The sequence below is a fragment of the Pleurodeles waltl genome, chromosome 1_1 (assembly GCF_031143425.1).
Source record: "Pleurodeles waltl isolate 20211129_DDA chromosome 1_1, aPleWal1.hap1.20221129, whole genome shotgun sequence".
Taxonomy (NCBI): domain Eukaryota; kingdom Metazoa; phylum Chordata; class Amphibia; order Caudata; family Salamandridae; genus Pleurodeles; species Pleurodeles waltl.
Window position 1 is genome coordinate 8,414,089 of NC_090436.1, and position 27,882 is coordinate 8,441,970.

Genomic DNA, 27,882 nt, shown 5'->3' on the forward strand with positions numbered 1-27,882 from the left:
GGAGAGATTTCAGACCAGCGAAGAGACATACACAGGGTAAGGATAGAGCTTTGACCACAGGAGAGACACACACAGGGTGAGGAGGGGGATGAGACCACAGGAGAGAAACACAGGGTAAGGAGAGGGATCAGACCACAGGAGAGAGACACAGGGTAAGGAGAGGGATCAGACCACAGGAGAGACACACAGGGTAAGGAGAGGGATCAGACCACAGGAGAGACACACACATGGTAAGGATAGGGATAGGACCACAGGAGAGACTTATGCAGGGTAAAGAGAGGGATCAGACCACAGGAGAGACACACACACAGGGTAAGGGGAGAGATCTCGAGAGACATACACAGGGTAAGAAGAGAGATCAGACCATAGGGGAGAAACACGCAGGGTAAGGAGAGGGATCATCCACATGAGAGACACCGGGTAAGGAAAGAGATCCAGGGAGTCATACACTGGGTAAGGACAGCGATCCAGAGAGACACACTGGGTCAAGAGAGAGCGCGGACCACAGGAGAGAGACACACGGGGTAAGGGAAGAGATCAGACCACAGGAGAAACACACACAGGATAAGGAGAGAGATCAGACCACAGGAGAGAGACACACAGGGTAGGGAGAAAGATCCAGAGAGACATACACAGGGTAAGGAGAGAGCTCAGACCACAGGAGAGACACACACAGGGTAAGGAGAGGGATCAGACCACAGGAGAGACATACACAGGGTAAGGGAAGAGATCAGACCACAGGAGAGACACACACAGGGTAGGGAGGGGGATGAGACCACAGGAGAGACACACATAGAGTAAGGAGGGAGATCAGGAGAGAAACACACAGGGTAAGGAGAGTGTTGAGACCACACGGGAGACATACGCATGGTAAGGAGAGGGATCAGACCAAAGGAAAGACACACGCATGGTAGGGAGAGAGATCCTGTGAGACTCACATACAGGGTAAGGATTTCAGACCAGCGAAGAGACATACACAGGGTAAGGATAGAGATTTGACGACAGGAGAGACACACACTGGGTAGGGAGAGAGATCCAGAGAGACATGCACAGGGTAAGTAGAGAGCTCAGACCACAGGAGAGACACACACACAGGGTAAGGAGAGGAATCAGACCACAGGAGAGACATAAACAGGGTAGGCGAGGGATCAGACCACAGGAGAGGCCCACACAGGGTAAGGAGAGGGATCAGACCACAGGAGAGACACACACAGGGTAAGGAGAGGGATCAGACCACAGGAGAGACATACACAGGGTAAGGAGAGGGATCAGACCACAGGAGAGGCACTCACAGGGTAAGGATAGAGATCCAGAGACACACACAGGGTAAGGAGAGAACTCAGACCACAGGAGAGACACACACAGCGTAAGGGAAGAGATCAGACCACAGGAGAAACACACACAGGATAAGGAGAGAGATCAGACCACAGGAGAGACACACACATGGTAGGGAGAAAGATCCAAATAGGCATACACAGGGTAAGGAGAGAACTCAGACCACAGGAGAGACACACACAGGGTATGGAGAGGGATCAGACCACAGGAGAGACATACACAGGGTAAGGATAGAGATCCAGAGAGACATACACAGGGTGAGGAGAGAGATCAGACCACAGGAGAGACACACACAGGGTAAGGGAAGAGATCAGACCACAGGAGAGACACACACAGGGTAAGGAGGGGGATGAGACCATAGGAGAGACACACATAGGGTAAGGAGGGAGATCAGACCACAGGAGAGACACACACAGGGTAAGGAGAGAGTTGACACCACACGGGAGACATACGCATGGTAAGGAGAGGGATCAGACCAAAGGAAAGACACACGCATGGTAGGGAGAGAGATCCTGTGAGACTCACATACAGGGTAAGGATTTCAGACCAGCGAAGAGACATACACAGGGTAAGGATAGAGATTTGACCACAGGAGAGACACACACGGTATGGGGAGAGATCTCGAAAGACATACACAGGATAAGGAGAGAGATCTGACCACAGGAGACACACACACAGGGTAAGGGGGGAGATCCCGAGAGACATACACAAGGAAAGGAGAGAGATTCGACCACAGGAGAGACACACACAGTGCAGGTAGAGAGATCCAGAGAGACATGCACAGGGTAAGTAGAGAGCTCAGACCACAGGAGAGACACACACAGGGTAAGGAGAGGGATCAGACCACATGAGAGACATACACAGGATAAGGAGAGGGATCAGACCACAGGAGAGGCCCACACAGGGTAAGGATAGAGATCCAGAGAGGCATGCACAGGGTGAGGAGAGAGAGCAGACCACAGGAGAGACACACACAGAGTAAGGGAAGAGATCAGTCCACAGGAGAGACACACACAGAGTAAGGGAAGAGATCAGGCCACAGGAGATACACACACAGGGTAAGGAGGGAGATCAGGCCACAGGAGAGACACACAGAGGGTAAGGAGAGTTAAGACCACACAAGAGACATACGCATGGTAAGGAGAGGGAGCAGACCAAAGGAGAGACACATGCATGGTAGGGAGAGAGATCCCGTGAGACACACAGAGGTTAAGGAGAGAGACTCTGAGAAACACATACAGGGTAAGGAGAGATTTCAGACCAGCGAAGAGACATACACAGGGTAAGGATAGAGCTTTGACCACAGGAGAGACACACACAGGGTGAGGAGGGGGATGAGACCACAGGAGAGAAACACAGGGTAAGGAGAGGGATCAGACCACAGGAGAGAGACACAGGGTAAGGAGAGGGATCAGACCACAGGAGAGACACACAGGGTAAGGAGAGGGATCAGACCACAGGAGAGACACACACATGGTAAGGATAGGGATAGGACCACAGGAGAGACATATGCAGGGTAAAGAGAGGGATCAGACCACAGGAGAGACACACACACAGGGTAAGGGGAGAGATCTCGAGAGACATACACAGGGTAAGAAGAGAGATCAGACCATAGGGGAGAAACACGCAGGGTAAGGAGAGGGATCATCCACATGAGAGACACCAGGTAAGGAAAGAGATCCAGGGAGTCATACACTGGGTAAGGACAGCGATCCAGAGAGACACACTGGGTCAAGAGAGAGATCAGACCACAGGAGAAACACACACAGGATAAGGAGAGAGATCAGACCACAGGAGAGAGACACACAGGGTAGGGAGAACGATCCAGAGAGACATACACAGGGTAAGGAGAGAGCTCAGACCACAGGAGAGACACACACAGGGTAAGGAGAGGGATCAGACCACAGGAGAGACATACACAGGGTAAGGGAAGAGATCAGACCACAGGAGAGACACACACAGGGTAGGGAGGGGGATGAGACCACAGGAGAGACACACATAGAGTAAGGAGGGAGATCAGGAGAGAAACACACAGGGTAAGGAGAGTGTTGAGACCACACGGGAGACATACGCATGGTAAGGAGAGGGATCAGACCAAAGGAAAGACACACGCATGGTAGGGAGAGAGATCCTGTGAGACTCACATACAGGGTAAGGATTTCAGACCAGCGAAGAGACATACACAGGGTAAGGATAGAGATTTGACGACAGGAGAGACACACACTGGGTAGGGAGAGAGATCCAGAGAGACATGCACAGGGTAAGTAGAGAGCTCAGACCACAGGAGAGACACACACACAGGGTAAGGAGAGGAATCAGACCACAGGAGAGACATAAACAGGGTAGGCGAGGGATCAGACCACAGGAGAGGCCCACACAGGGTAAGGAGAGGGATCAGACCACAGGAGAGACACACACAGGGTACGGAGAGGGATCAGACCACAGGAGAGACATACACAGGGTAAGGAGAGGGATCAGACCACAGGAGAGGCACACACAGGGTAAGGAGAGGGATCAGACCACATGAGAGGCACACACAGGGTAAGTAGAGAGCTCAGACCACAGGAGAGACATACACAGGATAAGGAGAGGGATCAGACCACAGGAGAGACATACACAGGGTAAGGATAGAGATCCAGAGAGACATACACAGGGTGAGGAGAGAGATCAGACCACAGGAGAAACACACACGGGGTAAGGGAAGAGATCAGGCCACAGGAGAGACACACACAGGGTAAGAAGGGAGAGCAGGCCACAGGAGAGACACACAGAGGGTAAGGAGAGTGTTAAGACCACACAAGAGACATACGCATGGTAAGGAGAGGGATCAGACCAAAGGAGAGACACATGCATGGTAGGGAGAGAGATCCCGTGAGACTCACATACAGGTTAAGGAGAGAGACTCTGAGAAACACATACAGGGTAAGGAGAGATTTCAGACCAGCGAAGAGACATACACAGGGTAAGGATAGAGCTTTGACCACAGGAGAGACACACACAGGGTAAGGAGGGGGATGAGACCACAGGAGAGACACACACAGGGTAAGGAGGGAGATCAGACCACAGGAGACACACACACAGGGTAAGGAGAGTGTTGAGACCACACAGGAGACATACGCATGGTAAGGAGAGGAATCAGACCAAAGGAAAGACACGCATGGTAGGGAGAGAGATCCTGTGAGACTCACATACAGGGTAAGGATTTCAGACCAGCGAAGAGACATACACAGGGTAAGGATAGAGATTTGACCACAGGAGAGACGCACACAGAGTATGGAAAGAGATCTCGAGAGACATACACAGGATGAGGAGAGAGATTTGACCACAGGAGAGACACACACAGGGTAGGGGGATAGATCCCGAGAGACATACACAGGGAAAGGAGAGAGCTCAGACCACAGGAGAGACACACAGGGTAAGGAGAGGGATCAGACCACAGGAGAGACATACACAGGGTAAGGCGAGGGATCAGACCACAGGAGAGGCCCACACACGGTAAGGAGAGGGATCAGACCACGGGAGAGACACACACAGGGTAAGGAGAGGGATCAGACCACAGGAGAGGCACACACAGGGTAAGGAGAGGGATCAGACCACAGGAGCGGCACACACAGGGTAAGTAGAGAGCTCAGACCACAGGAGAGACATACACAGGATAAGGAGAGGGATCAGATCACAGGAGAGACATCCACAGGGTAAGGATAGAGGTCCAGAGAAACATACACAGGGTGAGGAGAGAGATCAGTCCACAGGAGAGACACAAACAGGGTAAGGGAAGAGATCAGGCCACAGCAGAGACACACACGGGGTAAGGAGGGAAATCAGGCCACAGGAGAGACACACACAGGGTAAGGAGAGTGTTGAGACTACACGAAAGACATATGCATGGTAAGGAGAGGGATCAGAACAAAGGAGAGACACACGTATGGTAGGGAGAGAGATCCCGTGAGACTCACATACAGGTTAAGGAGAGAGACTCTGAGAAACACATACAGGGTAAGGAGAGATTTCAGACCAGCGATGAGACATACTCAGGGTAAGGATAGAGATTTGACAACAGGAGAGACACACACAAGGTAAGGAGGGGGATGAGACCACAGGAGAGACACACACAGGGTAAGGGGAGAGATCTCAAGAGACATACACAGGATAAGGAGAGAGATATGACCACGGGAGAGACACACACAGGGTAAGGGGAGAGATCCCGAGAGACATACACAGGGAAAGGAGCGAGATTTGAGCACAGGAGAGACACACAGGGTAGGGAGAGAGATCCAGAGAGACATGCACAGGGTAAGTAGAGAGCTCAAACCACAGGAGAGACACACACAGGGTAAGGAGAGGGATCCGACCACAGGAGAGACATACACAGGGTAAGGAGAGGGATCAGACCACAGGAGAGACACACACAGGGTAAGGAGGGGGATGAGACCATAGGAGAGACACACATAGGGTAAGGAGGGAGATCAGACCACAGGAGAGACACACACAGGGTAAGGAGAGAGTTGACACCACACGGGAGACATACGCATGGTAAGGAGAGGGATCAGACCAAAGGAAAGACACACGCATGGTAGGGAGAGAGATCCTGTGAGACTCACATACAGGGTAAGGATTTCAGACCAGCGAAGAGACATACACAGGGTAAGGATAGAGATTTGACGACAGGAGAGACACACACAGGGTAGGGAGAGAGATCCAGAGAGACATGCACAGGGTAAGTAGAGAGCTCAAACCACAGGAGAGACACACACAGGGTAAGGAGAGGGATCCGACCACAGGAGAGACATACACAGGGTAAGGAGAGGGATCAGACCACAGGAGAGGCACACACAGGGTAAGGAGAGGGATCAGACCACAGGAGAGACACACAGAAGGTAAGGAGAGGCAACAGACCACAGGAGAGACATACACAGGGTAAGGAGAGGGATCCGACCACAGGAGAGACATACACAGGGTAAGGAGAGGGATCAGACCACAGGAGAGGCACTCACATGGTAAGGAGGGCGACCAGACCACAGGAGAAACACAAACAGGGTAAGGAGAGGGATGAGACCACACAAGAGACATACGCATGGTAAAGAGCGGGATCAGACCACAGGAGAGACACACGCATGGTAGGGAGTCAGCTCCCGTGAGACACACAGAGGTTAAGGAGAGAGACTCTGAGAGACCCATACAGGGTTAGGAGAGATTTCAGACCAGCGAAGAGACATACACAGGGTAAGGAGAGAGATTTGACCACAGAAGAGACACACACAGGGTAAGGAGGGGGATGAGACCACAGGAGAGACACACACAGGGTAAGGGAAGAGATCTCGAGAGACATACACAGGATAAGGAGAGAGATTTGATCAGAGGAGGGACACACACAGGGTAAGGGGAGAGATACCGAGAGACATACACAGGGAAAGGAGAGGGATCAGACCACAGGAGAGACACACACAGGGTAAGGAGGGCGATCAGACCACAGGAGAGGCACACACAGGGTAAGGAGAGGGATCCCGAGAGACATACATACAGGGAAAGGAGAGAGATCAGACCACAGGAGAGACAGACACAGGGTAAGGGGAGAGATCCCGAGAGACATCCACAGGGAAAGGAGAGGGATCAGACCAGCGGAGAGACAGACACCTATGGAGATACACAGCCGAGGGAGAGAGCAGACACCAGCACACAAGAGAGGAAGAGGCCCCCCGCCACAGCATCACCCCACTCACCCCCCTTGTTCTTGAAGTATTCAGTGTCCTTCCACATGAGGGGGATCCGCAGGTCTAGGGAGAGAAAAGAGGCGGTAAACTGGGGGTGATGGGAACCCTCAACTCACAGCACCCCGAGAAATGGGGGGACGAGAACCATCAACTTATAGAGAACTGGGGGGATCATAGCCATCTACTCACAGCACCCCGAGAACTGGGGGGGACGAGAACCATCAACTCATAGAGAACTGGGGGGACGAGAACCATCTACTCACAGCACCCCAAGAACTGGGGGGGGGGGGGGAAGCGAGAGCCATGTACTCACAGCACCCCGAGAACTGGAGGACAAGAACTAGCTACTCACAGCATCCCGAGAACTGGGGTGACGAGAACCATCAACTCACAGCACCCCAAGAACTGGGGAAAGAAAACCATCAGCTCACAGAGAACAGGGGGGACGAGAGCCATACTCACAGCACCCCGAGAACTGGGGAGACGAGAGCCATGTTCTCACAGCACCCCGAGAACTGGGGAGACGAGAGCCATGTACTCACAGCACCCCGAAAACTGGGGGGACGAGGGCCATCAACTCACAGCACCCCGATAACTGGGGGGACGAGAACCATCTACTCACAGCAGCGCGAGAACTGGGGGGGGGCGAGAACCGTCAACTCACAGAGAACTGGGGGGACGAGAGCCATCAATTCACAGAGAACTGGGGGGCGAGAGCCACCAAACTCACACCACCCCGAGAACTGGGGGGACGAGAGCCATCTACTCATAGCACCCCGAGAACTGGGGGGACGAGAACCATCAACTCACAGCACCCCAAGAACTGGGGGAACGAAAACCATCAACTCACAGAGAACTGGGGGGACGAGAACCATCAGCTCACAGAGAACAGGGGGGACGAGAGCCATCTACTCATAGCACCCCGAGAACTTGGGGGACGAGAACGATCAACTCATAGAGAACTGGGGGGACGAGAGCCATCATCTCACAGCACCCCGAGAACTGGGGGGACGAGAACCATCATCTCACAGCACCCCGAGAACTGGGCGAACGGGAGGGGCAGGTGCCCAGCACCAGGGAAGTGCTCACCTGGGCCTTCCATACATTAAAATGATGTATACACCTCTGGCTGCCAAGAGGTATCAGTTCTACAGTGAGGCACAGTTTCAGTAATTAACAAACGGGTAAAATATAAAATGTGGCAGTGTTAAACTGTTTAAGACATTCTTAAAGATGTGTCTTATTTACAAGTAACTCATGTTTAAACAATTTTAAATGGTTAAGCATGTGCACTTTTAAATGTCAAACAGGCTTCATATATTTACACTTAAATACATCTACTGTACTCTATTTTTTTAAAAAGGTGTGCAAACAATGTGTAGGTCCCACCCACCTAGAATGTCATGCTGAGAAGTGTGGGTGTAACACCAGGAGAGGACAATGAACCGACATAGACAAACCAGGACACAAAACAACTCACAAATGTGAGAAAGGCAACAGAAGGGAATATCACAAAGAAACAACACGAACTGGAAAGAAAAGTATCCGAGTGAGGGGGCAGAAGAAATAAACAAAAGTCAAGACGGGAGTAAACGGTGTGTGTGGACCTGTGTGTTGGAGTGTGTTTTACTTCTGCCCAGGTGTGTGTTTGTGTGTAAGTGTGTGTGTGTACATGTGTGTGTGTATACGTGTGTGTACCTGTGTGTGTGAACCTGTGTGTATATCTGTGTGTGTGTGTGTGTGTGTGTATAGTTTTGTGTATCTGTGTGTGGGAGTGCTTTTTACTTCTACCCGGTGTGTGTGTTTGTGTGTAAGTGTGTACCTGTGTGTACCTGTGTGTGTGTAGTTTTTACTTCTGCCCAGGTGTGTGTGTTTTGAATTACTTCAAGTCTACAAATGCTATAGGATGCTGTCATAAGGACTACATGATGTCATTAGTGATGTCATCAATTATATCATGTGAGATGTCATCAGTGAGGTCATCAGTGAAGTCACTGAACATGTTATGAGTGATGTAGTATTCTAAGGCATAAGCAATGCATGGCGGAGGCGTGATTTATACCTATTTCAGGAGAGTATAACTTGTGAATTTCAGTTTGTTATTTTTAATCTTTTAAATACTGAGGCCCAGACACACGAGCGCCCGCGCTGCGGATGTGCCACTTTTTTTGACGCACCGATAGCACATGCTGCTGACTCATATCTACAAGTTTGCGTGGCTTTACATGGCCTTGTAGATATGGTGTAAGGCAACACAGTGCAACTCACTGCGTTGCCTTACTTTGCGTCGGGAAGCGTTTCCATGCGTGTTGCAGTGAGTGTTCACACGCAACACCCATGGATTGTGACGCATTCACAGATTTACAAGGTTTTGTAAACATGGGAATGCGTCAAAACCCTACGCCACCCCAGGGGTGGCATAGAAGTACCACAATGGGAAAAAATATATTTATTTGACCCTGTTATTTCCTATTTCTATATGTACCCCATTCTGCATTCTGCAGCGCACTTAGAAAGAGGAAAACTCCTCTTGGGATTGTTTTTGTGCAGGAAGGTGTCCCTTCCTACTCAAAAACAATCATCCCCACAATGCGTACGTTAGTGCACGGCAGCAATTTGTGCGCCAATGCTGGGTAAAAGGACATGAATGCGCAGTATGTCGTAGATACATTGCATTCCTGCCCTTTTGTTTTGACACAGGGCAGCGCAGGGAGAAGGCTTGCGGTGATGCCCTGCACCAAAACATTGTAAATCTGTCCCTGAGTTGATAAAATTAACACATATCACTTTAACCTTTGTTTTGAACAGTGATTTTCTGATTTTTCCTTTCCATTAGCTAAGATCATATTACCCAGCCTATGATGTTGCGTTAACCTTTGATTTTTTTTTTTGTGGATCTCTCTGCGGTTTTATCAACATAAGCTTAGATCTGGTTATGTAGGTTTACACTGAGAGCCACTAGAATGGATGCCAGACTCTGAATCCGGTAATTCACTGCTGTGACGCAGCAACAGTTGTTACTCAAGCTTGTACCCACTGTTCCTAAGTCACAGGGGAGTGCAAGGCTGGTCTGCAGGCCTCTCACACAGCCTGCCAGTGCAGGGCATAAAACACATCTGGGGCCCTATTATAGAAGTACCCCGGGGGCGCAACAGGCATGTGCGCCCACTTTGCACCCCTGGGAGCGCTTTGATGTTACAGAAGAACCCGCAGACGCTTGTGCACCCCTTTCTATTATACCGATCACCATAGGACAGAGGTCTTCAAACTGGGGGGCGGGCCCCACTAGGGGGGGCCTCAAGTGATCCCAGGGGGGGCCCCCAGACTCTGGACAAAATAAATATTATACAGATAACAGGCCTTTGTTTTAAGCAGAAGCATGTTATTGCAGTTTTAAAAAGGTAACAGTACTTAACTGCAATGTTTAAATAGGTTTAGACATATTTAATCATTGCCATGTTTGTAAAATAATTGTGAAAATTCTGAGGGGGGGCCCAATGATTTTTATTTTTCAACTGGGGGGGCGCGGCATTAAAAAGTTTGGAGACCTCTGCCATAGGATGCTCTCTCACTTGTATGGGGGTGTGGTCCCATGCAAATGAGGGGATCCCTTTCCCTGGCTGTGACGTATTATAGACAGGACGCAGAGGTAAAGAAACCCTCAGGAGGCGCACTGACACCAAAGGTGCTGCACTGTCAGTGCGGCCCCTGATGGCAGGTCTCCGGAGAGGTGAAAGGGGTCCCATGGACCCTGACATCCTCTGCAGGTGGGTACAGTCACTCACCTACAAGGGGGTCTCTAATCCCTATTAACAGTGCCGGTGGGTTGCCGCCTGGACAGTGGCACACGGTGCGGCTTCAAAGCAGTCGCTCTGTTTTTCACTTGAATGCACAGGCCCAGAACAGCACAGCGCGGGGGCGGCGCATTCATGCTAATACGGCACATGTTCCGTGTTTGCGCCAGGCGCACTTTTTAAAAGGTGCCTCCGGCCCTAACCATGAAAATGCGCTGCATGTGTGATGCGTCCCCGGGATGGGAAAGGAGGGGAAGGAAGGCACGTAGGGTGATGCGGGTGCAGGGTGGGAGGCGACAGGGAGGAGGGGCGTGTAATATATGGCTCCCCATTAAACTTTTCTCCTTGTATAGCAGTTCAACGTAGGGCCAGTTCATGTTGGGGGGCTAAACATAACATACAATTGTAGGCTGGTAAAAAGTGAATTATGGGAATTTCTTCACCTCGGGGTTCTGGGTGATATCATAGACAGCTCCAGGTTCACTCTTCATGTTTATTTGATGTCACGCAGAGCACCTCAGAATAAACCACCCTGTTAATTCACTGCTATCGCCACAGTGTAGCAATAGTTAGGGCAAACTTTCCACAAGAAGAATGTGTTTTGTTTTGCTAATAACTATGGTGTCGCTTTACCAATCTACACAAATCTTTCTTTCCAAGCACCCAGCTCAGCTCCTTACTGCAAAGTTTCCGGGTGGTCCTTCAAGCGGGACCGAAACAAAGGGAGGTCCCAAAACACAATTTCCCCACGCAATTTCCATAGGGACATTTAGACAAATGGAATTACTCCAAATTTGGCAGAAAGCCAGATCTTTACTCAGAATGAGTGCCTTTTGTGATTTGGTGTAACTCTGTTCAGCAGTTTTGAGAAATGAAAGTACAAAATTCATACATACACTGAGAGTTGGGCTTGAATTGAAAAGTTCACGCATTCCGATTGGCTGATTGGGTTTTTTATAGGGAGGGAGCGCTCCGATTGGCTGGGGCAACATGAGCACAATTGTTGTGGCCGCCATTACATGTCCCAGGGACTTGGTCCATTTGCCCTAATATTGTTCTATAAAAAATCATAAGGGGGCAGGGAAGGGATCCTCTCTGGCCCTTGTGGGGCATGGGGGCAAGAGGGACTCTCACAGGGGAAAAAATATTAAAAAAATGTTTTTGGGTTGTCACAATTCCGCAGTAATCTTTTAAACTAAAAACAGTGAAGTCCACCAGTTGTAGTTTACTGAAGTATCCATCCCTTGTGCCCTCACCACGCACTCATTAATAATATCCCTGATAAAATCTGAAATTACATGACTGATGACAGCACCGTGTGGCGGGGACATACGTTAAAAATACTTCTGTTAACTATAACTGGTGATTTTCAGTGGATTTTATTTAGTTTAAAATGTAACATTTTAACGACATTTTCACCTAACTCTAACATCACTTTAACTTTTGTTTTTTTTCAGGGAATTTCTCACAAGTTTTTAATATGAAGTAGAATATTATAACCATACCTAATTACAACCATATCTCGTTACTTTAAACTTTGTTTTTTCATTGTGCTTCTATTTTTTTCAAAATGTTAAATAATGTAAAGTAAAATCATATTTTATTACCATACCAAACTAGGCCTACCCCACACCCAGGCTGTGCTCACCGTGGGGTTGGTTGCAGGGTTTGGCCTGCAGCCAGGCCCTGCACTCAGCCCCCCGCAGGTGGGAAAGACCCCGTTGTTGGCAAACGACACAGCCACGCTGTAGGAGGCTGGCTCTCTATGTAGTGTGCCAAGCTGGGCACCCTTTGTAGAGGGTCCAGGCAACCACACGTTGGTTTAGAGAGGTAAAACTACACACTGTGCAGGGGTCCAGGCAACCACACGTTGGTTTACAGAGGTAAAACTACACACTATGCAGGGGGTCCAGGCAACCACACGTTGGTTTAGAGAGGTAAAACTACACACTGTGCAGGGGTCCAGGCAACCACACGTTGGTTTACAGAGTTAAAACTACACACTATGCAGGGGTCCAGGCAACCACACGTTGGTTTACAGGGGTAAAAACTAGACCACCTAATGCTCTAATTTTTAAGGCAGCTTGGTCGAGCAGTTAGGCCAATCTAGGAAAAGTGCAAAGCATTTGTTGTACTCACAGCATCAATCTTGCAACTCACACATTCAACGGAATAATGCAAGGTCAATTTATAAAAAGACTTCACCTTTATATGAAAATTTTAAAACCAAGATCATCAAAATTGGTTAGGTACTTTTCGAGATATGAATTTTTCAAGTTTAATAAAAATAGTCTTTTTGTGCGTAATTACGCACCCTAGGAATCAACGGAGGAAAACCTGTAAAAATGCATATAAAATCAGGCAGAGCAGTTACCAAGTTCTCCTTTTGCAGGTTAGACGAGGTCGTTGATGGCCACTTAGGGTCAGCTACAGAAGTTCAGGCAGCTCTCAGTTCCGGCAGGAGCAGCGAGAAAAGGTTTGTGGAGCAGGTCTTTGGCCACTGGGGGGGACCACTTGGAAAAGGTCTGCATAGTCGATTTTAGAGATGGATCCTTGGGTTCCCCTTGGAGCATTGACCAAGGGTTGGGGTACCCTTAGCCCACAGCTGGTTCTTTATTGCAAGCTGTGGGACGCAGCGAGGTGTAGAGCGAATTGGTGATCCAAAATTCGTGCACAAGGATGCCCTCAGAAACAGGAGGCAGGTCGGTTCAAGGGTCAATTGTAGGACAACGGGGTCACTATGGCAGGAAGTCCAGGTTGTTTCTGAAGTCCCTTGACTGGGGCATCCTCCTGGTCCTTTTACAGTCCCGGGTGGGCTGTTTTTCGGGTTGTCCGAAGTCAGGCAACTAATACCTAGGGTATTGGTGTGGTTCAGCCGCTGGAGTGCACAGTGCCACTAAATGTGGTACACTGGCAGAGTTTGTTATTACGGTCTTTGTGTGAAGTTTGGTCTGGCTGCAGCATCCAGTTCTGGAAGTGAACCTCGCTAGCTTGTTGGTCCATTGTGGATTTCAGAGTGGTACCTCCACTCTCTCGAGAGTTCTCTGGTGATTTGCAAAGCCTGGAGGTCCTCTGTGGTTCTTTATAGTTTTTCCAGTTGTCCATCAGCTACAGTGGTTCTTGTCGGGTCCTGGGTGCAGAAGGCAGGGTTTAATGCCTTTTCTTTGTGCAGCAGGTTCTCGTGCCTTGGATCTTCATGCTGCTGGTCTTCTTCTGTTAATCAAATCTGAGTTCCTGGTCTAGGGATGCCCACTAAATACTGTATTTAGTGGGTGTTTTAGGTGGAACCTGGTAGCGACCAATGGGCCATCTACCTTACAGTGGCTACACCCAGTAAGTGACCACTTTCGGTGGGCAGAGGTCACTTCCCTACACCTGATTGTCTATTTTCCTATCATCCAAGATGAAAGAAAATCAAATGAAGAGGTCAATTTGCATGTACACCTTGGGGGTGGTGCAGGCTAGGTGGGGCCACTCCTCCTGTCCTTTGTTTAGTTTTCCCGCTGGTGCTCATCAAAAGTGGTGGTTTGCAACCGGGCAGCCACCTTCTGCTAGCAGCAGGCCTGGGGGTCGAGTTTCCAGGACGGTAAGCCCTAGAAGCTCGCTGGCAGGAAAGTGCAAGTTCCTGAGGGAGGCGGAGTTGGCACAGCTACCCACAAAGGGCTTTGTTCTGAATCCCAGAGGGCAGAGGCCCTCACCCCAGGGATGCATGCTTGTGTCTGGAGGTGAAAGGCTGGATCTGACTGGCCAGCAACTATGCCAAGGTAGTTAGCTTTTGCAAGGGGCACCTCTAAGGTGACCCCATGTACATTTAATAATAAATCCAACACTGGTACCAGTATGGATTTATCATTCAGAGTTGTTTGATACCAAACAACCCAGGGTTCAGAGTGACCATCATGTAGCTGTGAAGCTCGTACTGATCAGTGCCCAGCACATGTTTCTCAAAAACTATTGGACAGATTGGCACATTCTCTCACTCCTAGTGCTAGAACGTGCTCTCTGGTGCTGCGGGCACGCCTCGGGCAGCAGGGAGCTGGTAGGCAGCTTGGCAGAAGAGGTGCGTGGTTTGTGCCCAGGCCCTGCCAAGAGAAGGTACTGTAGGCGGGACCTGTGAATGCCAAGTACACAGCATCTTTTCTAATCCCCCAGAAGGCGTTGTACCCATCAGAATAAACAGGGTTCACTGTGTGCGCAATTCATCAGGGATACACGTGTGCATGAGAGATCACGCCAAGTCACATGGAGATCAAGGGACTGATTTACAGTTTGGCAAGGGGATTTACTCCGTCACAAATTTGACTGATATTCCGTCTGCCTTATTACGATTCCTTTATATCCTACGGAAATTGTAATACAGCGGACGGAGCAGCCCTAAGTGTAAACCTGCCACCCTTTAAGAAAATGTCGCCATTTGAAAGAGAATGGGAGTCTGTGGAGGGGTGGGGCCTGGAGAAGGGGGCGGGACACTGAGGGTCCATCAATGTGTAGCCATGGAGGTGGGAGAGTAAGGGAAAGGGATGTGGCTTTACGCTGCACACATCCTCAACAGCACCAGGCACGAGCACTCCTGTTTTCACTTCCATTTACGTTGCCTTTTTAGGTCGAGCACGCGAGCGCTCTGATGTCTTGTAATCTATCTGTGGGCTTTTAACCACGCCCACTGCACGCCCATTAGTATCACTCGTTCGTGGGCCTGTCTTTCAAGAATCCTTCATCATCATTGGTAAATGCTTTACGTTCGTCCCTCCTTGGTGCAGTTTTGTTACCGCCTTGGCCATCTACCCTGTTACATGGATAATTGCACGTTTTCCGACACGTCTGACTGTGAGTGAACTTCTTTTTCCTTTTGTGTCTCTCCTTCGCGCTCACGGTGGCCGTGGAGCTTTGAATCGGCTCGCCTATGTCAACTGTTTTACTTGTCATTTTCAATTTATGAGTCAAGAAAAGTCCAGTTAGGAATTTACAACGTTAACAGCTCCAACTCAAGAAAACGCGAGGCCCATTGCATTGCAAATGCTTGTTTATTTCATTGCCGCATCCCCGCCGTCAGCCGCATTGCCTTGTACTGGTCTCCAGTGTGTGCAGATGTTCAAATATTGTCCCCCGGGCTGCACACCGCAGACTTATAGCCATGGGGACCCCGAGGTGGGCGCAGCGGCCTTTACTCTGGGGGGTACCCCCCCGTGCCTGAGGGGCATGAACAGGTGGAACTGGTCTGTGCTCTTCTCAAGAGCTCTCCCGGCCTTGGTTCCAGCTATAGAAAAAAAGAATAGTTTGTTTTTCAGCTCTGGCACTCGGTGTCGGCCTCCCTCCGACCCCCCAGCACTGAGCCCTTTGTTAGCTGCAGCGCCTCCTCCCTCCCTCAGCCCAGCACAGAGCGCTTTGTTAGCTGCACCCGCCTCCTCCCTCCCACAGCCCCAGCACTGAGCGCTTTGCTAGCTGCACCTGCCTCCTCCCTCCCTCAGCTCCAGCACTGAGCGCTTTGTTAGCTGCACCTGCCTCCTCCCTCCCTCCCTCAGCTCCAGCACTGAGCCCTTTGTTAGCTGCACCGCTTTCTCCCTTCCTCCACCCAGCACTGAGCGCTTTGTTAGCTGCACCTGCCTCCTCCCTCCCTCAGCTCCAGCACTGAGCCCTTTGTTAGCTGCACCGCTTTCTCCCTTTCTCAGCCCAGCACTGAGCGCTTTGTTAGCTGCACCCGCTGCCTCCCTCCCTCAGCTCCAGCACTGAGCCCTTTGTTAGCTGCACCGCTTCCCCCCTCCCTCAGCCCCAGCACTGAGCCCTTTGTTAGCTGCACCGCCTCTTCCAGTCCCTTGTTGTTGTTCCTCAGTTTTTATTTTTCTGTAGCACTCCGGGGTGGATCTGCTTGTACAGTTCTCTCCCTCCTGTGCTTTCCCTCAACGTACCCCCCGCACCCCATCTCGTCTGCTTTCCCACTTAACCCTCCACCATCCTTTCTGGCTCCTGTGCCCCGTCCCCCTGAAATTCCCCAGACCCCCCAAGCTCCGAGTTCCACTTGATACCCCATCCGCCGTGACATCGGGTTTTCAGGCAGAGGAGAGAGTTTATATTCCTGGAGGCACCCTGGCCTGATTCTGTACTTCAGTGTCTAGTACTAGAGGCCTCTTCTGTACTACAGTGTCCAGTACCGAGGGCCTCTTCGGTACTTCAGTGTCCAGTACTAGAGGCCTCTTCTGTACTTCAGTGTCCAGTACTAGAGGCCTCTTCGGTACTTCAGTGTCCAGTACTAGAGGCCTCTTCTGTACTACAGTGTCCAGTACCGAGGGCCTCTTCGGTACTTCAGTGTCCAGTACTAGAGGCCTCTTCGGTACTTCAGTGTCCAGTACTAGAGGCCTCTTCTGTACTACAGTGTCCAGTACCGAGGGCATCTTCGGTACTTTAGTGTCCAGTACTAGAGTCCTCTTCTGTACTACAGTGTCCATTACTAGAGGCTTCTTCTGTACTTCAGTGTCCAGTACTAGAGGCCTCTTCTGTACTTCAGTGAGGCCTCTTCTGTACTTCAGTGTCCAGTACTAGAGGCCTCTTCGGTACTTCAGTGTCCAGTACTAGAGGACTCTTCTGTACTACAGTGTCCAGTATTAGAGGCCTCTTCTGTACTACAGTGTCCAGTACTAGAGGACTCTACAGTGTCCAGTACTAGAGGCCTCTTCTGTACTACAGTGTCCAGTACTAGAGGACTCTTTTGTACTACAGTGTCCAGTACTAGAGGCCTCTTCTGTACTACAGTGTCCAGTACTAGAGGACTCTACAGTGTCCAGTACTAGAGGCCTCTTCTGTACTACAGTGTCCAGTACTAGAGGCCTCTTCTGTACTTCAGTGTTCAGTACTAGAGGCCTCTTCTGTACTTCAGTGTCCAGTACTAGAGGCCTCTTCTGTACTTCAGTGTCCAGTACTAGAGGCCTCTTCTGTACTACAGTGTCCAGTACCGAGGGCCTCTTCGGTAATTCAGTGTCCAGTACCGAGGGCCTCTTCGGTACTTCAGTGTCCAGTACCGAGGGCCTCTTCTGTACTACAGTGTCCTGTACCAGAGATCTCTTCCGTACTTTGGTGTCCAGTCCTGGAGGCCTCTTCTGTACTTCAGTGTCCAGTACCGAGGGCCTTTTCGGTACTTCAGTGTCCAGTCCTGGCTCCCTCTTCTGTATTTCAGTGCCCAGTCCTGGACCCCTCTTCTGTACTTCAGTGTCCAGTCCTGTAGGCCTTTTCCGTACTTTGGTATCCAGTCCTGGACCCCTCTTCTGTACTTCAGTGTCCAGTACTAGAGGACTCGTCTGTACTTTAGTGTCTAGTACTAGAGGCCTCTTCCGTACTTTGGTATCCAGCCGTGGAGGCCTCTAGTGTCCAGTCCTAGAGGGCACACCAACAGCTGTGTGCCCTACTCATCAGTTCTCATATCCAGAGACGACTTTAGTTAAGTCTAACATTTCGACTAGTTGAGCAGGAAAGGATTGCTAGAACAGATGTCCCAACTGGGGGGGGTGGGGGTGCAGGGGGTGCACTGGGCAGTGCGCCAAGAAACCTTAACAAACAATTCTTTGCATGGGGATGGTGACGAACCACAACAACAGCCTGCAGGAAAGTGGTGGGGGAATGACAGACCTTCATCACACCCGCGTCAGCGCCTCTGATGACGTTGCAGCAGCTGGAGTCTCCGTCAGAGCCCCCTGAAGGATTGTGAGCCCAGAGGGCTGTGTGAGCGGAAGAGTGTGTGTGTGTGTTTGTTGTTTGAGGGTTTGGGGGGGTTGTTTGTGTGTGTTTATGTGTCTGTGTGGGGGGGCGCTGTGGAAGCTCAATTTACATTACCCTGTGTGGGTGGGGGGGGGTTGTTGTTTGAGGGCTCAGTTCACATTACCCGAGGAATGCGCCGAGCTGCCAGGACCAAGCGAGCCCGAGGTTTACTGGGTGCAATCCAGCTACCAGGCCCCAAAATTACACCCTCTGGGGGGACAGGGAAGACGCTGGAGGAGCTGCAGCAAACATGGATGCGTCTGAGGCAGGATCTGAGGTCTGAGCTCCTGGTGCAATAAGGGGGGCAGGATCTGAGGTGTGAGCTCCTGGTGCTAGGAGGGGCAGGATCTGGGGTCTGAGCCCCTGGTGCCAGGAGGGGGGCAGGATCTGAGGTGTGAGCTCCTGCTGCCAGGAGCCAGGACAAGATCTGAGGTCTGAGCCCCTGGTGCCAGGAGGGGGGCAGGACCTGAGGTCTGAGCTCCTGGTGCTAGGAGGGGCAGGATCTGAGGTCTGAGCTCCTGGTGCTTGGAGGGGGGGCAGGATCTGAGGTGTGAGCTCCTGCTGCCAGGAGCCAGGACAAGATCTGAGGTCTGAGCCCCTGGTGCTAGGAGGGGCAGGATCTGAGGTCTGAGCTCCTGGTGCAATAAGGGGGGCAGGATCTGAGGTGTGAGCTCCTGCTGCCAGGAGGGGGGCAGGACCTGAGGTCTGAGCTCCTGGTGCTAGGAGGGGCAGGACCTGAGGTCTGAGCTCCAGGTGCTGGGAGGCAGGATCTGAAGTCGGGGCTCCTGGTGCTAGGAGGGGCAGGATCTGGGGTCTGAGCTCCTGGTGCAATAAGGGGGGCAGGATCTGAGGTGTGAGCTCCTGGTGCTAGGAGGGGCAGGACCTGAGGTCTGAGCTCCAGGTGCTGGGAGGCAGGATCTGAAGTCGGGGCTCCTGGTGCTAGGAGGGGCAGGATCTGGGGTCTGAGCTCCTGGTGCAATAAGGGGGGCAGGATCTGAGGTGTGAGCTCCTGCTGCCAGGAGGGGGGCAGGACCTGAGGTCTGAGCTCCTGGTGCTAGGAGGGGCAGGACCTGAGGTCTGAGCTCCAGGTGCTGGGAGGCAGGATCTGAAGTCGGGGCTCCTGGTGCTAGGAGGGGCAGGATCTGGGGTCTGAGCTCCTGGTGCCAGGAGGGGGGCAGGACCTGAGGTCTGAGCTCCTGGTGCTAGGAGGGGCAGGACCTGAGGTCTGAGCTCCAGGTGCTGGGAGGCAGGATCTGAAGTCGGGGCTCCTGGTGCTAGGAGGGGCAGGCTCTGAGGTCTGAGCTCCTGGTGCAATAAGGGGGGCAGGATCTGAGGTGTGAGCTCCTGCTGCCAGGAGCCAGGACAAGATCTGAGGTCTGAGCCCCTGGTGCCAGGAGGGGGGCAGGACCTGAGGTCTGAGCTCCTGGTGCTAGGAGGGGCAGGATCTGGGGTCTGAGCTCCTGGTGCCAGGAGGGGGGCAGGACCTGAGGTCTGAGCTCCAGGTGCTGGGAGGCAGGATCTGAAGTCTGAGCTCCAGGTGCTGGGAGGCAGGATCTGAAGTCTGGGCTACTGGTGCTAGGAGGGGCAGGCTCTGAGGTCTGAGCTCCTGGTGCTCGGAGGGGCAGGCTCTGAGGTCTGAGCTCCTGGTGCTCTGAGGGGCAGGCTCTGAGGTCTGAGCTCCTGGTGCTTGGAGGGGGGGCAGAACCTGAGGTCTGGGTTCCTGGTGCCGGGAGTGGGGGCAGGACCTGAGGTCTGGGCTCCTAGTGCTAGGAGGGGGCAGGATCTGAGGTCTGGGCTCCTGGTGCTGGGAGGGGAGGCAGGATCTGAGGTCTGAGCTCCTGGTGCTTGGAGGGTCAGGATCTGAGCCCCTGGTGCTGGGAAGGGGGCAGGATCTGAGGTCTGAGCTCCAGGTGCTGGGAGGCAGGATCTGAGGTCTGGGCTACTGGTGCGGGAGGCAGGATCTGAAGTCTGGGCTACTGGTGCGGGGAGGCAGGATCTGAAGTCGGGGCTCCTGGTGCTTGGAGGGGCAGGCTCTGAGGTCTGAGCTCCTGGTGCTCGGAGGGGCAGGCTCTGAGGTCTGAGCTCCTGGTGCTTGGAGGGGGGGCAGGACCTGAGGTCTGGGTTCCTGGTGCCGGGAGGGGGGGCAGGACCTGAGGTCTGGGCTCCTAGTGCTAGGAGGGGGCAGGATCTGAGGTCTGGGCTCCTGGTGCTGGGAGGGGAGGCAGGATCTGAGGTCTGAGCTCCTGGTGCTTGGAGGGTCAGGATCTGAGCCCCTGGTGCTGGGAGGGGGGCAGGATCTGAGGTCTGAGCTCCTGGTGCTGAGAGGGGGGCAGGATCTGAGGTCTGAGCTCCTGGTGCCGGGAGGGGGGCAGGACCTGAGGTCTGAGCTCCAGGTGCTGGGAGGCAGGATCTGAGGTCTGAGCTCCTGGTGCTGGGAGGCAGGATCTGAGGTCTGAGCTCCTGGTGCTGGGTGGGTCAGGATCTGAGGCCCCAGAGCTGGGAGGGTCAGGATCTGAGGTCTGGGCTCTTGGTGCTGGGAGGCAGGATCTGAGGTCTGGGCTCCAGGTGCTGGGAGGCAGGTTCTGAGGTCTGGCTTCCAGGTGCCGGGAGGGGGGGCAGGACCTGAGGTCTGGGCTCCTGGTACTTGGAGGGTCAGGATCTGAGGCCCCAGTGCTGGGAGGGACAGGATCTGAGGTCTGGGCTCCTGGTGCTGGGAGGGACAGGATCGGAGGTCTGGGCTCCTGGTGTTGGGAGGGGCAGGATCTGAGGTCTGAGCTCTTGGTGCTCGGAGGGGCAGGATCTGGGGTCTGAGCTCCTGGTGCTGTGAGGCAGGATCTGAAGTCGGGGCTCCTGGTGCTTGGAGGGGGGCAGGACCTGAGGTCTGAGCCCCTGGTGCTGGGAGGGGCAGGATCTGAGGTCTGGGCTAATGGTGCTTGGAGGGTCAGGATCGGAGGTCTGGGCTCCTGGTGTTGGGAGGGGCAGGATCTGAGGTCTGAGCTCCTGGTGCTCGGAGGGGCAGGATCTGAGGTCTGAGCTCCTGGTGCTGGGAGGCAGGATCTGAGGTCTGGGCTCCTGGTGCTTGGAGGGGCAGGATCTGAGGTCTGAGCTCCTGGTGTTGGGAGGGGCAGGATCTGAGGTCTGAGCTCCTGGTGCTCAGAGGGGCAGGCTCTGAGGTCTGAGCTCCTGGTGCTGGGAGGGGCAGGATCTGAAGTCGGGGCTCCTGGTGCTTGGAGGGGGGGCAGGACCTGAGGTCTGGGTTCCTGGTGCCGGGAGGGGGAGCAGGACCTGAGGTCTGGGCTCCTAGTGCTAGGAGGGGGCAGGATCTGAGGTCTGGGCTCCTGGTGCTGGGAGGGGAGGCAGGATCTGAGGTCTGAGCTCCCGGTGCTTGGAGGGTCAGGATCTGAGCCCCTGGTGCTGGGAGGGGGGCAGGATCTGAGGTCTGAGCTCCTGGTGCTGAGAGGGGGGCAGGATCTGAGGTCTGAGCTCCTGGTGCCGGGAGGGGGGCAGGACCTGAGGTCTGAGCTCCAGGTACTGGGAGGCAGGATCTGAGGTCTGAGCTCCTGGTGCTGGGAGGCAGGATCTGAGGTCTGAGCTCCTGGTGCTGGGTGGGTCAGGATCTGAGGCCCCAGAGCTGGGAGGGTCAGGATCTGAGGTCTGGGCTCTTGGTGCTGGGAGGCAGGATCTGAGGTCTGGGCTCCTGGTGCTGGGAGGCAGGTTCTGAGGTCTAGCTTCCAGGTGCCGGGAGGGGGGGCAGGACCTGAGGTCTGGGCTCCTGGTACTTGGAGGGTCAGGATCTGAGGCCCCAGTACTGGGAGGGACAGGATCTGAGGTCTGGGCTCCTGGTGCTGGGAGGGACAGGATCGGAGGTCTGGGCTCCTGGTGCTGGGAGGGGGGGCAGGACCTGAGGTCTGAGCTCCTGGTGCTGGGAGGGGGGGCAGGACCTGAGGTCTGGGTTTCTGGTGCTGAGAGGGACAGGATTGGAGGTCTGAACTCCTGGTGTGAGGAGGGTCAGGATATGAGCTGCTGGTGCTGGGAAGCAGGATCTGAGGTCTGAGCTCCTGGTGCTTGGAGTGTCAGGATCTGAGCCCCTGGTGCTGGGAGGGTCAGGAACTGAGGTCTGAGCCCCTGGTGTTGGGAGGCAGGATCTGAGGCCCTGGTGCCAGGAGTCAGGTAAGGATCTGAGGTCTGGACTCCTGGTGCTGGGAGGCAGGACCTGAGGTCTGAGCTCCAGGTGCTGGGAGGCAGGATCTGAGGTCTGAGCTCCTGGTGCTGGGAGGCAGGATCTGAGGTCTGAGCTCCTGGTGCTGGGTGGGTCAGGATCTGAGGCCCCAGAGCTGGGAGGGTCAGGATCTGAGGTCTGGGCTCTTGGTGCTGGGAGGCAGGATCTGAGGTCTGGGCTCCTGGTGCTGGGAGGCAGGTTCTGAGGTCTGGCTTCCAGGTGCCGGGAGGGGGGGCAGGACCTGAGGTCTGGGCTCCTGGTACTTGGAGGGTCAGGATCTGAGGCCCCAGTGCTGGGAGGGACAGGATCTGAGGTCTGGGCTCCTGGTGCTGGGAGGGACAGGATCGGAGGTCTGGGCTCCTGGTGTTGGGAGGGGCAGGATCTGAGGTCTGAGCTCTTGGTGCTCGGAGGGGCAGGATCTGGGGTCTGAGCTCCTGGTGCTGGGAGGCAGGATCTGAAGTCGGGGCTCCTGGTGCTTGGAGGGGGGCAGGACCTGAGGTCTGAGCCCCTGGTGCTGGGAGGGGCAGGATCTGAGGTCTGGGCTAATGGTGCTTGGAGGGTCAGGATCGGAGGTCTGGGCTCCTGGTGTTGGGAGGGGCAGGATCTGAGGTCTGAGCTCCTGGTGCTCGGAGGGGCAGGATCTGAGGCCTGAGCTCCTGGTGCTGGGAGGCAGGATCTGAGGTCTGGGCTCCTGGTGCTTGGAGGGGCAGGATCTGAGGTCTGAGCTCCTGGTGTTGGGAGGGGCAGGATCTGAGGTCTGAGCTCCTGGTGCTCAGAGGGGCAGGCTCTGAGGTCTGAGCTCCTGGTGCTGGGAGGGGCAGGATCTGAAGTCGGGGCTCCTGGTGCTTGGAGGGGGGGCAGGACCTGAGGTCTGGGTTCCTGGTGCCGGGAGGGGAGCAGGACCTGAGGTCTGGGCTCCTAGTGCTAGGAGGGGGCAGGATCTGAGGTCTGGGCTCCTGGTGCTGGGAGGGGAGGCAGGATCTGAGGTCTGAGCTCCTGGTGCTTGGAGGGTCAGGATCTGAGCCCCTGGTGCTGGGAGGGGGGCAGGATCTGAGGTCTGAGCTCCTGGTGCTGAGAGGGGGGCAGGATCTGAGGTCTGAGCTCCTGGTGCCGGGAGGGGGGCAGGACCTGAGGTCTGAGCTCCAGGTACTGGGAGGCAGGATCTGAGGTCTGAGCTCCTGGTGCTGGGAGGCAGGATCTGAGGTCTGAGCTCCTGGTGCTGGGTGGGTCAGGATCTGAGGCCCCAGAGCTGGGAGGGTCAGGATCTGAGGTCTGGGCTCTTGGTGCTGGGAGGCAGGATCTGAGGTCTGGGCTCCTGGTGCTGGGAGGCAGGTTCTGAGGTCTAGCTTCCAGGTGCCGGGAGGGGGGGCAGGACCTGAGGTCTGGGCTCCTGGTACTTGGAGGGTCAGGATCTGAGGCCCCAGTACTGGGAGGGACAGGATCTGAGGTCTGGGCTCCTGGTGCTGGGAGGGACAGGATCGGAGGTCTGGGCTCCTGGTGCTGGGAGGGGGGGCAGGACCTGAGGTCTGAGCTCCTGGTGCTGGGAGGGGGGGCAGGACCTGAGGTCTGGGTTTCTGGTGCTGAGAGGGACAGGATTGGAGGTCTGAACTCCTGGTGTGAGGAGGGTCAGGATCTGAGCTGCTGGTGCTGGGAAGCAGGATCTGAGGTCTGAGCTCCTGGTGCTTGGAGGGTCAGGATCTGAGCCCCTGGTGCTGGGAGGGTCAGGAACTGAGGTCTGAGCCCCTGGTGTTGGGAGGCAGGATCTGAGGCCCTGGTGCCAGGAGTCAGGTAAGGATCTGAGGTCTGGACTCCTGGTGCTGGGAGGCAGGATCTGAGGTCTGAGCTCCTAGTGCTGGGAGGGCCAGGATCTGAAGCCCCAGAGCAGGGAGGGTCAGGATCTGAGGTCTGGGCTCCTGGTGCTTGGAGGGTCAGGATCTGAGACCTCAGTGCTGGGAGGGACAGGGTCTGAGGTCTGGGCTCCTGGTGCTGAGGGGGGGGGCAGGATCTGAGGTCTGAGCTCCTGGTGCTTTGAGGGTCAGGATCTAAGCCCCTGGTGCTGGGAGGCAGGATCTGAGGTCTGAGCTCCTGGTGCTTGGAGGGTCAGGATCAGGGCCCCTGGTGCTGGGAGGGGGGGCAGGATCTGAGGTCTGAGCTCCTGGTGCTGGGAGTGTCAGGATCTGAGCCCCTGGTGCTGGGAGGGTCAGGATCTGAGGTCTGGGCTCCTGGTGCTTGGAGGGTCAGGATCAGAGCCCCTGGTGCCGGGAGGGGGGGCAGGACCTGAGGTCTGGGCTCCTAGTACTAGGAGGGGGCAGGATCTGAGGTCTGGGCTCCTGGTGCTGAGGGGGGGGGCAGGATCTGAGGTCTGAGCTCCTGGTGCTTGGAGGGTCAGGATCTGAGCCCCTGGTGCTGGGAGGCAGGATCTGAGGTCTGAGCTCCTGGTGCTTGGAGGGTCAGGATCTGAGCCCCTGGTGCTTGGAGGGTCAGGATCTGAGGCACAAGTGCTGGGAGGGACAGGATCTGAGGTCTGAGCTCCTGGTTCTAGGAGGGTCAGGATCTGAGGTCTGAGCTGGGAGGCAGGATCTGAGGTCTGAGCTCCTGGTGCTGGGAGGCAGGATCTGAGGTCTGAGCTCCTGGTGCTGGGAGGGTCAGGATCTGAGCCCCTGGTGCTTGGAGGGTCAGGATCTGAGGCCCAAGTGCTGGGAGGTCTGAGCTCCTGGTGCTGGGAGGCAGGATCTGAGGTCTGGGCTCCTGGTGCTGGGAGGGTCAGGATCTGAGGTCTGAGCTGGGAGGGTCAGGATCTGAGGTCTGAGCTGGGAGGCAGGATCTGAGGTCTGAGCTCCTGGTGCTGGGAGGATCAGGATCTGAGGTTTGGGCTCCTGGTGCTGGGAGGCAGGATCTGAGGTCTGGGCTCCTGGTGCTGGGAGGCAGGTTCTGAGGTCTGGGTTCCTGGTGCCGGGAGGGGGGGCAGGACCTGAGGTCTGGGCTCCTGGTGCTGGGAGGCAGGATCTGAGGTGTGAGCTCCTGGTGCTGGGAGGCAGGATCTGAGGTGTGAGCTCCTGGTGTTGGGAGGGTCAGGATCTGAGGCCCCAAAGCTGGGAGGGTCAGGATCTGAGGTCTGAGCTGGGAGGCAGGATCTGAGGTCTGAGCTCCTGGTGCTGGGAGGATCAGGATCTGAGGTTTGGGCTCCTGGTGCTGGGAGGCAGGATCTGAGGTCTGGGCTCCTGGTGCTGGGAGGCAGGTTCTGAGGTCTGGGTTCCTGGTGCCGGGAGGGGGGGCAGGACCTGAGGTCTGGGCTCCTGGTGCTTGGAGGGTCAGGATCTGAGGCCCCAGTGCTGGGAGGGACAGGATCTGAGGTCTGGGCTCCTGGTGCTGGGAGGGACAGGATCGGAGGTCTGGGCTCCTGGTGCTGGGAGGGGGGGGGCAGGACCTGAGGTCTGAGCTCCTGGTGCTGGGAGGGTCAGTATCTGAGGTCTGGACTCCTGATGCTGGAAAGGACAGGATCTGAGGTCTGAGCTCCTGGTACTGGGAGGAGGAGGGCAGGACCTGAGGTCTGGGTTTCAGGTGCTGAGAGGGACAGGGTCGGAGGTCTGAGCTCCTGGTGTAAGGAGGATCAGGACCTGAGGCTGAGCTCCTGGTGCTGAGAGGCAGGATCTGAGGTTTGAGCTCCTGGTGCTGGGAGGCAGGATCTGAGGTTTGAGCTCCTGGTGCTCGGAGGGTCAGGATCTGAGGCCCCAGAGCCGGGAGGGTCAGGCTCTGAGGTCTGGGCTCCTGGTGCTGGGAGGCAGAATCTGAGGTCTGAGCTCCTGGTGCTTGGAGGGTCAGGATCTGAGTCCCTGGTGCTGGGAGGGTCAGGATCTGAGCCCCTGGTGCAGGGAGGCAGAATCTGAGGTCTGAGCTCCTGGTGCTTGGAGGGTCAGGATCTGAGTCCCTGGTGCTGGGAGGGGGGGAAGGATCTGAGGTCTGAGATCCTGGTGCTGGGAGGCAGGATCTGAGGTCTGGGCTCCTGGTGCTGGGAGGCAGGATCTGAGGTCTGAGCTCCTGGTGTTGGGAGGGGGGCAGAATCTGAGGTCTGAGCTCCTGGATTTTGGGAGGGTCAGGATCTGAGCCCCTGGGGCTGGGAGGGGGGCAGGATCTGAGGTCTGAGCTCCTGGTGCTGAGAGGGGGGCAGGATCTGAGGTCTGAGCTCCTGGTGTTGGGAGGGTCAGGATCTGAGCCCCTGGTGCTGGGAGGCAGGATCTGAGGTCTGAGCTCCTGGTGATTGGAGGGTCAAGATCTGAGGTCTGGGCTCCTGGTGTGAGGAGGGTCAGGATCTGAGCCCCTGGTGCTGGGAGGCAGGATCTGAGGTGTGAGCTCCTGGTGCTGGGGGGGGGGGTCAGGAACTGAGGTCTGGGTTCCTGGTGCTGAGAGGGACAGGATCTGAGTGCTGATGGCCTGGACCTTAGAGGGAAAGTATTAGGTCTGAGACTCTCGAGCTAGGCCCAAGAAGTTATCAGGATTCACGCCTACTCTAGTTGCAGCTATAGTACAGTAAACACCTCACTCCATGCTACCGTGCACCCTGCAAAACCTCGTCTTCATCAGCGTCACTATCAAACAAAGACTACAATACCCACAAAGCATTGCATTATCACGTGACAGCCCAGATTTGCAAATAGTGCGCTGACATGGGAACAATAACAGTCTGATAAAACACCTAAAGCGGGCACAAAGGCCAGACCTAAAACAGATAAATATTTGGACGGAGGGGTACATTTAATAAATGATGCAGGATAATAAGTTATCGAGCAGGGTGTGACTGTCTATAGCAGGTGACACCAGGAGACAGGAGGTGGGAAGATAAGCATCAGAAGGTATTTGTGATGTGGGGGCTATTCTGATGACCTCATCCCTTTTGGAGGGGGAGGGGGTTGATTTCTAGGAGCAAGTTACTGTTGCCTTACCCTGCTTGGGGGGGGGGGGGGGGGGGGCTCTGTGGGCATTTGACACACTCCCTGATTTACAAGTGTAGGAGGCTGGCCTGGTGTGCGGTGGGTACCCAAGGTACTTACACCTCATACCAGGTCCAGGTATACCCTCT

The 27,882-nt window shown here is 54.6% G+C and overlaps 1 protein-coding gene across 8 annotated transcripts in view; it reads right to left on the reverse strand.

Moving 5' to 3' along the window:
- Positions 1-27,882, reverse strand: part of RTKN (rhotekin) — a 442,062-nt gene that overhangs the window by 71,706 nt on the left and 342,474 nt on the right. For all 8 annotated transcript variants that reach the window (XM_069205591.1, XM_069205617.1, XM_069205546.1 and 5 more), the window contains exon 4: positions 7,056-7,109. In XM_069205591.1, the coding sequence (XP_069061692.1) occupies positions 7,056-7,109 (54 nt within the window). The remainder of the gene's footprint in view (positions 1-7,055; positions 7,110-27,882) is intronic.